The 14,699-nt window shown below is 47.7% G+C and overlaps 2 protein-coding genes across 1 annotated transcript in view; one reads left to right on the forward strand and one right to left on the reverse strand.

Moving 5' to 3' along the window:
- The window catches only part of LOC143767980 (uncharacterized), a 433,969-nt gene that overhangs the window by 274,962 nt on the left and 144,308 nt on the right, over positions 1 to 14,699 (reverse strand).
- The window catches only part of LOC143767989 (uncharacterized), a 30,195-nt gene continuing 18,532 nt past the window's right edge, over positions 3,037 to 14,699 (forward strand). The window contains exons 1-6 of the mRNA XM_077256590.1: positions 3,037 to 3,087; positions 6,292 to 6,438; positions 6,568 to 6,747; positions 6,828 to 6,951; positions 7,035 to 7,132; positions 7,332 to 7,422. Coding sequence (XP_077112705.1) covers positions 6,361 to 6,438; positions 6,568 to 6,747; positions 6,828 to 6,951; positions 7,035 to 7,132; positions 7,332 to 7,422 — 571 coding nt within the window. The 5' untranslated portion in view covers positions 3,037 to 3,087; positions 6,292 to 6,360. The remainder of the gene's footprint in view (positions 3,088 to 6,291; positions 6,439 to 6,567; positions 6,748 to 6,827; positions 6,952 to 7,034; positions 7,133 to 7,331; positions 7,423 to 14,699) is intronic.

Raw genomic sequence — 14,699 nt, forward strand, 5'->3', positions numbered from 1 at the left:
GGTATACGGGTGTATACAGCGTACACAGAGGGGTCTGTGACCGAAGCTGGGAGTATACCGGTGTATACAGCGTACACAGGGGGGTCTGTGACCGAAGCTGGGGGTATACGGGTGTATACAGAGTACACAGAGGGGTCTGTGACCGAAGCTGGGGGTATACGGGTGTATACAGTGTACACAGAGGGGTCTGTGACCGAAGCTGGGAGTATACCCGTGTATACAGCGTACACAGGGGGGTCTACGACCGAAGCTGGGGGTATACGGGTGTATACAGTGTACACAGAGGGGTCTGTGCGCGAAGCTGGGGTATACGGGTGTATACAGTGTACACAGAGGGGTCTGTGCGCGAAGCTGGGGTATACGGGTGTATACAGTGTACACAGAGGGGTCTGTGACCGAAGCTGGGGGTATACGGGTGTATACAGCGTACACAGAGGGGTCTACGACCGAAGCTGGGGTATATGGGTGTATACAGTGTACACAGGGGGGTCTGTGAGCGAAGCTGGGGGTATATGGGTGTAGAAGAAAGCGGTGTGAATCCAGCTCCAGAGTAAAATGCAAAATTTTTTATTTAAACATTTAAAATGCTGCTAGAACATGACCAGCATGAAAGGTGATGGAGAGCAACCAGCACCTGCACGCGTTTCGGGCAGTGAATGTGCCCTTAGTCCTCAGTATGATGGGGGTATACGGATGTAACCAGTGTACACAGGGGGGTCTGTGACCGAAGCTGGGGGTATACGGGTGTATACAGCATACACAGGGGGGTCTGTGACCAAAGCTGGGGGTATGCGGGCATACACAGCGTACACAGAGGGGTCCAAACACACACGGCTCCACTCCATACACCTCGTACACACACGGCTCCACTCCGTACACCTTGTACACACACGGCTCTTCTCCGTACACCTCGTACACACTCGGCTCTGCTCCATCCACCTCATACACACACGGCTCCGCTCCGTACACCTCGTACACACATGGCTCTGCTCCATCCACCTCATACACAGACGGCTCTGCTCCGTACACCTCATACACACGGCTCTGCTCCATCCACCTTGTACACACACGGCTCTGCTCCATACACCTCATACACACGGCTCTGCTCCATCCACCTCATACACACACGGCTATGCTCCATCCACCTTGTACACACACGGCTCTGCTCCATCCACCTCGTACACACACGGCTCTGCTCCATCCACCTCGTACACACACGGCTCTGCTCCATCCACCTTGTACACACGGCTCTGCTCCATACACCTCATACACACGGCTCTGCTCCGTACACCTCGTACACACACGGCTCCGCTCTATACACCTCTTACACACACGGCTCTGCTCCATCCACCTCTTACACACACGCTCTGCTCCATCCACCTCGTACACACACGGCTCTGCTCCATCCACCTTGTACACACGGCTCTGCTCCATACACCTCATACAGACGGCTCTGCTCCATACACCTCGTACACACACGGCTCCGCTCTATACACCTCTTACACACACGGCTCTGCTCCATCCACCTCTTACACACACGGCTCTGCTCCATCCACCTCTTACACACACGGCTCTGCTCCATCCACCTCGTACACACACGGCTCTGCTCCATCCACCTTGTACACACGGCTCTGCTCCATACACCTCATACACACGGCTCTGCTCCGTACACCTCGTACACACACGGCTCCGCTCTATACACCTCTTACACACACGGCTCTGCTCCATCCACCTCTTACACACACGGCTCTGCTCCATCCACCTCGTACACAGACGGTTCTGCTCCATCCACCTCATACACACGGCTCCGCTCTATACACCTCTTACACACACGGCTCTGCTCCATCCACCTCATACACAGACGGCTCTGCTCCATACACAAGGCTCTGCTCCATCCACCTTGTACACACACGGCTCTGCTCCATCCACCTCGTACACACACGGCTCTGCTCCATCCACCTTGTACACACGGCTCTGCTCCATACACCTCATACACACGGCTCTGCTCCGTACACCTCGTACACACACGGCTCCGCTCTATACACCTCTTACACACACGGCTCTGCTCCATCCACCTCTTACACACACGGCACTGCTCCATCCACCTCGTACACACACGGCTCTGCTCCATCCACCTTGTACACACGGCTCTGCTCCATACACCTCATACACACGGCTCTGCTCCGTACACCTCGTACACACACGGCTCCGCTCTATACACCTCTTACACACACGGCTCTGCTCCGTACACCTCTTACACACACGGCTCTGCTCCATCCACCTCGTACACAGACGGTTCTGCTCCATCCACCTCATACACACGGCTCCGCTCTATACACCTCTTACACACACGGCTCTGCTCCATCCACCTCATACACAGACGGCTCTGCTCCATACACCTCATACACAAGGCTCTGCTCCATCCACCTTGTACACACACGGCTCTGCTCCATCCACCTCGTACACACACGGCTCTGCTCCATCCACCTTGTACACACGGCTCTGCTCCATACACCTCATACACACGGCTCTGCTCCGTACACCTCGTACACACACGGCTCCGCTCTATACACCTCTTACACACACGGCTCTGCTCCATCCACCTCTTACACACACGGCACTGCTCCATCCACCTCGTACACACACGGCTCTGCTCCATCCACCTTGTACACACGGCTCTGCTCCATACACCTCATACACACGGCTCTGCTCCGTACACCTCGTACACACACGGCTCCGCTCTATACACCTCTTACACACACGGCTCTGCTCCATCCACCTCGTACACACACGGCTCTGCTCCATCCACCTCATACACAGACGGCTCTGCTCCGTACACCTCGTACACACACGGCTCCGCTCTATACACCTCGTACACACACGGCTCTGCTCCATCCACACTGTAAACCCCTCCTGACCCCACACAGAAACTTCCCCTCATCCAGCACCATGACAACCAGCACAGCAGAGTCCTGCATACACTGAGGGCCCTGATCATGTGACCCCTGACTCCTCCCCTCCTGTGACATCATCACAGGTCCCGAGTCTCGGCACATAGCAGCCATATATGTGGCGGCTGCTCTGCAGGTCAGTAATGAGCAGTCCGGCTCTTGCACATTGTGCTAGTTTCCCCACTTTTCTCCCTCCAGTCCCTTCACTATAAAGCCCGGGCCTCATTATACGGCTGTACTGGGGCCTAGTGGAGGCTTTTCAGCCATTTCTCAGACTGTAGCTCCTGGGAACAGGCCCTCACCCCAGTCCCTTCACTATAAAGCCTGGGCCTCATTATACAGCTGTACAGGAGCCTAGTGGAGGCTTTTTAGCCATTTCTCAGACTGTAGCTCCTGGGAACAGGCCCTCACTCCAGTCCCTTCACTATAAAGCCCGGGCCTCATTATACGGCTGTACTGGGGCCTAGTGGAGGCTTTTCAGCCATTTCTCAGACTGTAGCTCCTGGGAACAGGCCCTCGCTCCTCGTCTGTATTGTGACTTATTCTCTAATATCTGATATTTGTGGTTTCTCCATTAGTCAGTTCTGTGACATCTGGAGAACATTCTTATTAGTAAATCCTTGGAGACGTGTTTCAGGCTCTAAGGCCGGAGTCACACGTAACGTCTAAATCAGTCCGATTTTGATGGCTGAGAATCGCACCAATGTTCTCCGTATGTAATCCGCTTGAAATGCGATGATGCGATTTTCTCGCAGCTATGTATCTGTATGGCTTTACATTTCTCACTGCTTTTCCTCATTGAACTAACCTCACTCTTCCCAACATCGAAATTACCCTGGAGGGTTCAACCATAACTCCCAAGCAGCATTCCTGCTGTCTTGGGGTCATATTCGACACCGAACTTTCCTTTACTCCCTATATCCGATCACTCACTCGCTCTTGTCACCTGCATCTTAAAAACATCTCCAGAATCTGACCTTTTCTCACCTTTGAAACTGCTAAGACTCTTACTGTCGCTCTTATTCATTCTCGTCTGGGCTACTGCAACTCTCTGATCGGTCTCCCTCTTACCAAACTTTCTCCTCTCCAATCCATCCTGAATGCGGCAGCCAGGGTCATATTTCTGTCCAGCCGCTTCACCAATGACTCCATCTTGTGCCAGTCATTACACTGGCTACCCATTCGCTACAGGGTCCAGTATAAACTCATCTCTCTCACCCACAAAGCTCTCCACAGTTCTGCACTGCCTTATATCTCCTCTCTCATCTCTGTCTATCTCCCTACACGTGCCCTCCGTTCTACAAATGACCTAAGGCTAACATCCCCCATAATCCGAACCTCGCACCTCCGTCTCCAAGACTTCTCTTGTGCTGCGCCAGCTCTCTGGAATGCACTTCCCAAGACGATCAGACTGATACCTAGCCCCGACCTATTCAAGCGCGCTCTAAAAACCCATCTCTTCAAACAAGCCTACCACATCAACTACTCAGTAAACTAACTTTGCCCTGTTCCCTCCTTCCAAATATTATTCTGAATCTGCACCCTACTATTCATCTGTCTCCACACCCTCCATGCACACGATAACTGCACTTGATACTTGACTATTGCACTTAAACACACGGGCTGATGACCGGATCATGCAGCTTTGTATGGAAATCCCTATGTATTAGAATTGCCAGACCTGAAATAACAATTACTTTTCACCTATTGTGTCCCCCCATTTCCTTGTAGATTGTAAGCTTGTGAGCAGGGACCCCACTCCTAATGTCACTGTTTAAATTGTCTTAACTTGTATTGAATTTCTCTGTATAAGTCCTCGCTTAATTGTAAAGTGCTGCGGAATATGTTGGCGCTATATAAATAAAAATTATTATTATTGAATTTAGTGGCTCAATGGGCTGAAATGAGGAAAATATGTGCGTATTTCTCACAAGTCACATGGATGGTCTGTGTGGTGTGCGATTTCTTTTTTTTCTTGCACCCATAGACTTGCATTGGCGAGACTCAGCCGATATACGCGTAAAATCGCAGCAGCCTGAATACGCACTGGTTACATCCTGACTCTACTGACAGTGAAGTTATAGTAATGATCATTGAGGTAGTATTGCCTGTAACAGGTTTACAGAGGTGTCCATGACTTTACCATTGATAGCCTTAATCGGGATCACACATGCGAGAAATACGGCAGAGTCTTGCATGTTAATACCCAGCGCTGCACCCGGCACTCGGTAGCAGAGCGTGCGGCCGCATAGCAATACATGGAGTGTTTTTCCAGGATAACCTTGAATGCGGCGTGATTCATACGTCCTTCGCATAGATGAACCTGCCCAATTCCAGCCTTGTTGAGGCATCCCCAGACCAACACCTGGTCGTCTAATGGTTAGACAGAGACCTGGAGAGGAGTACAAGCCACAGAGTCTTGCACCCACTGTGACATTTGGTGGAGGATCGGTGATGATATGGGGATGCTTCAGCAAGTCTGGAATTGGGCAGGTTAATCTTTGCGAAGGAAGTATGAATCAAGCCGCATACAAGGTTATCCTGTAAAAACAGTTGATTCCTTCTGCTCAGGCATTGTTCCCTCAACTCTGTGGACTGTTTTTTCCAGCAGGACAATGCGCCATGCCACACAGCTAGGTCAATCAAGGTGTGGATGAAGGAGCACCACATCAAATCCCTGTCATGGCCAGCCCAATCTCCAGATCTGAACCCCATTGAAAACCTCTGGAATGTAATCAAGAGTAAGATGGATAGTCACAAGCCATCAAACAAAGAAGAACTGCTTACATTTTTGTTCCAGGAGTGGTAGAAGGTCACCTAGAAGCAGCGTGAAAGACTGGTGGAAAGCATGCCAAGACGCATGAAAACTGTGATTAAAAATCATGATTATTCCACCAAATATTGATTTCTGAACTCTTCCTGAGTTAAAACATTAGTATTGTTGTTTCTAAATGATTATGTACTTATTTTTTTTTTTTGCATTATTTGAGGTCTGCAAGCAATGCATTTTTTTTGTTTCTTTGACCATTTCTAATTTTCAGAAAATAAATACAAAATGTATTGCTTGGAACTTCGGAGACATGTCAGTAGATTATAGAATAAAAGAACAATTTACATTTTACTCAAAAATGTACCTATAAAGAGAAAAATCAGACAAACTGAACATTTTGCAGCGGTCTCTTAATTTTTGCCAGAGCTGTAGGTTTTATTACTAGATGTAAAGAAGGAAACTAAATACTGTAAAATAATCTCCTCATATGTTTCCCTTATTATCTCCAGTAATTGTATTATTACACAGGATTTTTATGATGTTACATCGGCTCATCTTCTTCTCATTCAGGTCTCTACAATATCGGATCCTCTCAGGGAAGATCTATATAAGAGAATTTTCCTGATTTACCCATCAAAGATGGATATGGACAGAGACAAGATGGTGGAGAGGATATTACACCTCACCCTAGAGATCCTCTTCCGTCTTACTGGAGAGGTGAGAGATTCTGATGACGTCACATTACATTATTCTTATCTATGGGAATAACAGATGGACAGAACTGGAGAGGTGAGGACTCTGGAAATGTCTGTAGTGAGATTTATTAATGTGTCTCTCCATAACCAGGATTACACAGTAGTGAAGAAGACCTCTAGTGATCGCTGTCAGGACCCTGTGTCTGAGGGATGGGGAAGACCCCTGAGCCCAATCATGGTTCCTCCACCTCACCCCCTGATACATGAGGACATCAATGACCAGAAGATCCTAGAACTCACCTACAAGATGATTGAGCTGCTGACTGGAGAGGTGACACTGCTGGGAATGCTGGGACATTATACAGTAACACTATGAAGGGATCGGGGGGATGACGATATTGTATGTGTCAGGTTCCTATAAGGTACCAGGATGTCGCCGTCTATTTCTCCATGGAGGAGTGGGAGTATTTAGAAGGACACAGAGATCTGTACAAGGACGTCAGAATGGAGGTTTCCCAGCCCCTCACATCACCAGGTAATAGACAGGACTAAATACATACGGCCTATAATTATCTGTATGTAAGGAATGAATTCAGTCCCTGTATGTGTTTCCTCCAGATCTATCCAGTAAGAGGCCAACACCAGAGAGATGTCCCCGTCCTCTTCTTCCACAGGATTGTAAACAAGAAGATCCCAATGTTCCTCAGGATCATCAGGTAGATGGAGAGAAGGTGTCATGAGATCTCCCCTATGATGTGTAGATGGCTGTGAAGTTCTTGTGCTCAGTCTTGTTTTATCCACTAAGTATTATATGTTTTATACTTGTGTAATGAGAACGGTGGAGATGGCAGGATTAGAGCTGATCATAGATGTGACTTCTCCATCTGTCTGCGACTTTTACAATATTTGTTTCAGGGTGAAGATCTGACCCATATTAATACTACAGAGACATATGTGAGGGGTGATGAGCGGTGTAAAGAGGAGATTCCTACATATGACTACCCAGGTGAGTAGTAACCACTAAATGCAGAGAAGTCACAGATTCTTCTCAGTCACCGGCTGTGGCTGCTTTATCGGTGGTGTAGTCCGGCCGTATTACCATGATCTCCATTTTGCCTCTAGACCACAATATTCTCCTCCATCCAAAACTGTCCAAGTGGCTTTGGGCATTGAAAGCCCTTTTCTATAGAACGTACGACCTGGAGGATCCAACTACCCCCTGAGATTAGCTGAATGACAGTGTACGTAGAATGTGCTGACAAGTTAGAAAATCACTTGAAGAAAAATACTATGATGGGCCTGTAAGAGAAAGCGGAGGGTAATGATGCTGTTGGCTTCCTAGATCCCTGATATCTTATTGGATGAATCTTCCTTCTCTCCCTTCTGTGCTCCTGAATGTGCTCATATGGTCCCTACAAGACCAGGTCCAGTCTTTCCGGCCAAACTTCACTTTTATGATCAAAAACATTGAATGTGCAGTGAGGCCAAGTGTGACTTTCTGTACAATAACAACAGAGTTTCCCTTTCTCCTGACTTTTCAATTTGTATTCAGACTACCGTAATTAATTTCAGGGAGGATTGTGATCAACTACATAAACACATTACCCCTGTGCCATGATGTATCTCTAAGCTGTGTGTGGCTGATGGCTGTAATATACATTTATTCACCCCTGCAGGAGATGTGTTGGCTCGAGCCCTGGTTTCATGGATTCACTCCACATCATAAATTACATTATGTTTTCGATCCAAAGGAATTTAGATTACTGCATAATCTCTTGAAATGGGGGCGCTAATACTTTCTCTAATCTTCTGCTCAGAATAGTAGCTCCAATGGTCCACCATAAATGAATGCAACTCCGGTTTACTGTTGGAGTTCTCCCCTCATACATACGTTGTTGTTGGGGATGTAACATTTTTTTTATTCTACATCTTATTTTTTTTTCCTGTTCATTCTGTATGATAGTTTGATTGTGGTGAGATCGGTCTGCCTCTCCCTGTAACTCCCTGATAGTCTTAGAAAAAGCTCTCCACCGCCTCTTCCAAATACCTAAGACCTAAATTTAAAGGGAACCTATCAGCAGGATTGTGCACAGTAACCTACAGACAGTGTCAGGTCGGCGCCGTTATACTGATTACATTGATACCTGGTGATGAAATCCATCTTAAGGTTGTTGATCCTTATATGTAGTTTTCAGTTAATGAGATTCTCGTGCTCTGGGGCGGGGCTGTGGGCGGGGCTTTATGTGGTGCTCTGATTACATATTCATCTGTATTGGCTTATGACAGGTCATTGATCCCTCAGTGACCTGCCCCCTATTTTCTGTAATTCACATAATAGAGTTGATATTATTGTTGATAATGCCTATAATATTGTGGCTATTGTGAGGCTTAGAAAAATAAATTACATCCACCAAAATGACACCGGCGGCGATAGCATTTATCTCTTACTTATAGATGCTACTGCGCAGGCGCCGCCATCACCGGTGACATTTTGCTGGATGTAATTTTTTTTCTAAGCCTCACAATATTATAGGCATTATCAACAATAATATCAACACTATTATATGCATTATGTAAAAATGGGGGGCAGGTTAGTGAAGGAGCAGGGACCTGTCATAAGCCAATACAGATGAATATGTAATCACTAGTGATGAAAGAGCCTACTCGCCACTTCTCAGTGCTCGCCACTACTCGGTGCTCGCCACTACTCGGTGCTCGCTATGCTCGGAGCTCGCCGAGTATTTCCGGCTTTGCTCAGCGGTAGTTCGGGTCACCGTCCTGCATGTTTGGCACGTTTTAAAGCACCAATCAACATGCAGGGATTGCCTGCCACACACTGTAATGCCGCAGCCATGTTGGCTGTGGCATTACAGTGATTGGGTAGCCACACAGCATCCATTAGGTCTATGAGAGACCTGGCGCCGCCCTGCTCGGCACATTCTGCTCCTTACTCAGCTAGTGTAGGGAGAGCTGCTGCTGAGATAGGGTCACTATCGTCCTTGTCATAGTTAGTGTGGGTCTGCTACTGTTCATTCCACAAATCCTGACAAACCAACAGTCCTTTTTAGGGCTAATTCGTGGGTACAGTGATTGCAGCGCTAGGTAGGCAAGGGAGTCTATGTGCGCATATCCACATCAGTGCAAGGCCTGCAGGCACTGTATGTGAGTACATAGCTCTCACTGCTTACCTCCAAAAGCTCCATTACTGTCTTATGCTGCTGCTTCTTTAAGGCTACTTTCACACTTGCGTCGTTTGGCCACCGTCGCAATGCGTCGCTTTGGCAAAAAAACGCATCCTGAAGCACGTTTTTTCCCATATACTTACATTAGCGGTGCATTGCGACGTATGGCCATACGTCGCAAGCATCGCCCACTGGAAGCATCGGCCCGTCGTCAAGAAAAAACGTTCAAGGGAGCGTTTTTTCATGCATCAGGACCGCCATTTCCGACCGCGCATGCGTGGCCGGAACTCCGCCCCCTCCTCCACGGACTACAGAATGGGCAGCAGAAGCGTTGTAACACTGCTTCCGCTGCCCACGTCTGGCATTATTTTCACAATGTGCGTCGGGCCGGCGCATAGCGGCGGCCCCGTGCCGACGCTAGTGTGAAAGTAGCCTAATATATACCTTGCTGCAGTTATCTATGGCAATTTATTTTTTATTTTTTGCATCTTATACCTGCTCCTTTTATTGTAAAGCAATCCATAGCCCCCTTATGTTCTACGCTTATTTGCTTGGTCACGCTGCAGACTACAGCCTGGTCATTGTAATTGAAGAGTGTGCAAATCTAAGAATTGCAAATGTATTTATTTATTTTTTGTCCCAGTCATCAGATGTGAGTGCGCCCCCCAAATTTTTTTGGGGGTACTATCTAATATTTTGTAGTGTCTTACAACATTTTTGGACACCATTTTGCTGCCCCAAATATCTGTAGCTGTTCTAAAAATATTTACTTACAATTCTTAGATTTATCACTGTGAGTTGTTTTCCACACGCATCGCATATAATTGTGCTAAATCTCTTACCATTTTAGTACTCCTTTTTTTTATTTTTTGTGTCATAGCCAACTTGACACAATTTTGTTGGGCCCAAAAAAAATCCATGTCACACTTGTTCTACTCATTTTTCATTTTTTGGCAAATTAAAAAAAAAATTATACAGTCTGTTATCAGAGGTTGAGGCCTGGTGTATCTGTGGTGGAAAATCGTAGCTTCGCAGGCACACGTAGCATAGTTCTGTCTGCTAGCCTTGTTCTACTCGGTTTTTTTTTGTTTTTTTTTCAAAATTTCCAAAGAAACATAAATAAAAAATGATATAGTCTGTTATCTGAGGCTGATGCCTGGTATATGTGTGGTGGAAAAATCTACGCTTTTGCACCCATACTGATCACATATAATTTTTCTCCAAAGAAATAAATTTGTCGTGAGCTTTTGAAATAGTCCAGTAGTCCATTTAAAATGGGCAAGGGACGGGGAAGTGGACGTGATGCTGATGGTGCATGCAGAGGACGATGCCGTGGCCAAGCTGAAAGTTGGCCACAACAAAGACCCACATCTTCTCGCTAGACCTTGCTGTCCCAGTTTCTAGGCGACCGCAGCACACCACTATTGGAGCCAGAGCAGTGTGAAACAGTTGTTGGTTGGATAGCGGATAATGCTTCCAGTCACTTAGCCACCTCCACTACCACCATGTCTTCCACATGGTCAAGTCTGAGTAGCCGTGAGTTTGGACCGGATATTCATCACCCTGATGCTCCTTCCTCCCACCATGCTGAGTACCCTGAGACAACTGATCCCACACTTGGACACTCCGAAGAGCTGTTCAGTTTTCAGTCAAGATTCCGGACTCTCGGCCAGTCAACTTGAAGTGGGGCCAGATGAGATCGCATGTAGCGATGCCCAAATCTTTGAACAGCCACGGTCACACGAAGGCGATGGTGAGAAAGTGTCAGAAGAGGTGGACGATGATGAGACACAATTGCCTGAAAGTCAGGAGGAGGAGCAGGGTGCGGATGTGGAGGACGAGGTGCTGGATGACATAGTGACTGATCCAACCTGGCAGGAGGACATGCAGAGCAAGGACAGCAGCACAAATGGGGAAGGAGGCATATCACCCCAACAGGCGGGAAGAAGCAGTGTGGTGGCCACAGACAGAAGGCGTGCATCTGTTCTCCGTAACACCAACATGAGGGAAGTTGCCATTCCAACTGTTAGATCTTCCCGAGTCTGGTCATTTTTTATAGACTGCCAATAACCCCAAAATGGCCATTTGCAGCACCTGCCATGCTCGCATCAGCAGGGGTAGCAAAACTACCAGCCGGACCACCACCAGCATGATAAGCCACATGGCAGCAAAGCACCCGACTTTGTGGGCTGAGCCCCAGGCTCCAGGAACACTGTCTACAGGTGACACCACTGCTTCTTCCACAGTTTTGCGTAGAAGCCAGTCCACCGTGCATGTGAAGATGCCTCTGGCCCTTCACGTGTTGTTGCCCACAGTCAAGCAGCACCATCCTCAAGCCCATCCATATCTTTGTCCCAGCACTGCCTTCAGCTGTCTATACCTCAGTCATTGGAACGCAAGCGTAAATACCCAGCCAACACCCACAGGCCACAGTACTAACTTCTAACATTTCTCCTCTGCTTGCGCTTGAAATGTTGCCTTCTAGGCTCGTTGAGATGGAAGCTTTCCGCAACCTGATGGCGGCGGCCGTCCCAAGGTACTCAGTCCACAGTCGCCACTATTTCTCCTGGTGTGCCGTACTGGCATTACACCAGCATGTGTCTCACAACATTACCCGTGCCCTCAACAATGCTGTTACTGGGAAAGTCCACTTAACCACGGACATGTGGACAAGTGCTTGTGGGCAGGGACGGTACATCTCACTGACAGCACACTGGGTTAACATAGTGGAAGCTGGGACCCAGTCGGACCTTGGGATGGAACACATCCTCCCCACGCCGAGGATTGCGGGTCCTACATCAATCAGGGTTGCCCCCACAGTCTACAGCTCCTGCACCTCCTCCTCCTCTTCAGCCTCCATCTCTGAAATGAACACATCAGTCAGAAGCTGGTAGCACTGCAGCACTGCCTCAGCCAAGCGGCAACAGGCTGTGCTGAAGCTAATTTGCTTAGGTGACAAACAGCACAATGCAGAAGAGTTGTGGACAGCGCTGAAAGAGCAGTCAGATATTTGGATGACACCGCAGAATCTACAGCCAGGCATTGTTGTGTGTGACAATGGTTGGCACCTGGTGACGGCTCTGAGGCAAGGTAAGCTCACACATGTACCTTGCCTGGCCCATGTGCTTAACCTCATGGTTCAACGTTTTCTGAAAAGTTACACGGAGCTGCCGGATCTGCTAGTGAAAGTATGCCATCTGTCTGCCCATTTTAGAAAGTCCGCTACAGCTTCAGCCGCCCTTGCTGTGCTTTAGCAGTGTTTGCAGCTTCCGGCTCACAGACTGGTGTGTGATGTCCCCATGCATTGGAACTCTACACTACATATGTTGGAAAGGATTTGTGAGCAGAAGAGGGTAGTTGTTGACTACCAGCATCAACAAGGCCGTCGATATTCAGCTCGGACTCCACACATAAGACCTCAGGAGTGGACATGGATGTCAGACATATGTACCATCCTCCAAAACTTTGAGGACTGCACAAAGATGGTGAGCGGCGATGACACCATAATTAGCATCACCATGCCACTTCTCTGCATTCTGAAAACCTCTCTGCTCACAATTAAATAGGATGCATTGCAGGCAGAGCATGAGGACATGGAGCAAGAAACCATACTGGGTGATTACACTCAGCCCAGCCTCATGTCTTCCCAACGTGGATTGGTAAACAATGAGGAGGAGGAGGAGGAAGAACAGGAGCTACTTTCATGCGCTATAGATGGTACTACAAGCACAGCTGTCATACTGTTTGTCCAGCAGGGATGGCCTGAGGACAGGGAGGAGGAGGAGGACTGCATGGTCAGTCTTCCTGTTGTTGAGGACATGGAAGTTTTGCCTATTAGCAGTCTGTCACTCATGGCTGACTTTATGTTGCGCTGCGTTTCACGTGACCCATTATTAAAATTTTTGGTGACACTCACTACTGGTTGGTGACACTTCTAGACCCACACTACAAGGAGAACTTTTAATCTCTTATTCCAGAGGCAGACAGGTGTACTAAAATGTTGCAGTACCAGAGGGCCCTTGTAGTGGAATTACTTAAAAAATTCCCATGTGAGAATGCTAACAGCAGACGTCAGAGTTTGTTGTACAACCAAGGAGTCCAAGCGAGAGAGACAGAAGTACAATCCAGCTCAGGCAGGGGAACAATGGCAAGTTCTGGGACACTTTTCTCAGACCCTCCCATCGTGCTGGCACAGAGGCAAGGGGTGCTGTCACAAGAAGTGCAATGTTTGGGAAGATGCTGAGGGAGTACCTTGCAGATCGTACAAACGTCCTCCATGATTCCTCTGTGCCTTTTAATTATTGGGTATCCAAGCTGGACACGTGGCATGAACTGGCTCTCTACGCCTTGGAGGTCCTGGCCTGCCCTGCTGCTAGTGTTCTGTCAGAGCGGGTTTTTAGTGCCGCTGGTGGAATTATAACAGATAAGCGCATCTGCCTGTCAATTGAAAATGCTGACAGGCTGACTCTTATAAAAATGAATAAGGGCTGGATTGGGCAAGAGTTCTGTACACCACCAAGTGATAACCGGAAAACATAACCTATAATGGGTATACGCTTCCAGATTTGGTCTGTTTGGTGTTATCCTCCTCCTTATCCTTATTCTTATACTTATCATCCACAACCATACAAACACCAGGGTGAACGGATTCTGTGATGCAAAAGTCCCTAATTTTGGGGTAGAAGGGTGTTTTTATGATGCCCGTTACTAATTGGAAACCAAAACAAATGTTATTTCCCCAGGGGGAAATGTCATAAAAATGAGATGTACGTCTATTCTTCCCATTTTTTCATATATTTTCTTGTTTTACTATCTGTGGTCAGTCCCCTAATGAGGTAGACCCCGGAAATTTAGCAAAAATTTTGCAATTTTCAAACTTCTTAATTTTTACACCCTTAACCCCCAAGGGTGGTTTGCACATTAATGACCGGGCCAATTTTTACAATCCTGACCACTATCCCTTTATGACAGGGGTGGGGAATCTTTTTTTTTTTTCTGCCAAGGGCCATTTGGATATTTATACCATTCTTTGGGGGCCGTACAAACTCCGCCCACAAAGTACATCCTGACTCTTAAACTGGTTTCAGGCTGTAATCTTTCA

This window comes from Ranitomeya variabilis, chromosome 4, assembly GCF_051348905.1.
Source record: "Ranitomeya variabilis isolate aRanVar5 chromosome 4, aRanVar5.hap1, whole genome shotgun sequence".
Classification (NCBI taxonomy): domain Eukaryota; kingdom Metazoa; phylum Chordata; class Amphibia; order Anura; family Dendrobatidae; genus Ranitomeya; species Ranitomeya variabilis.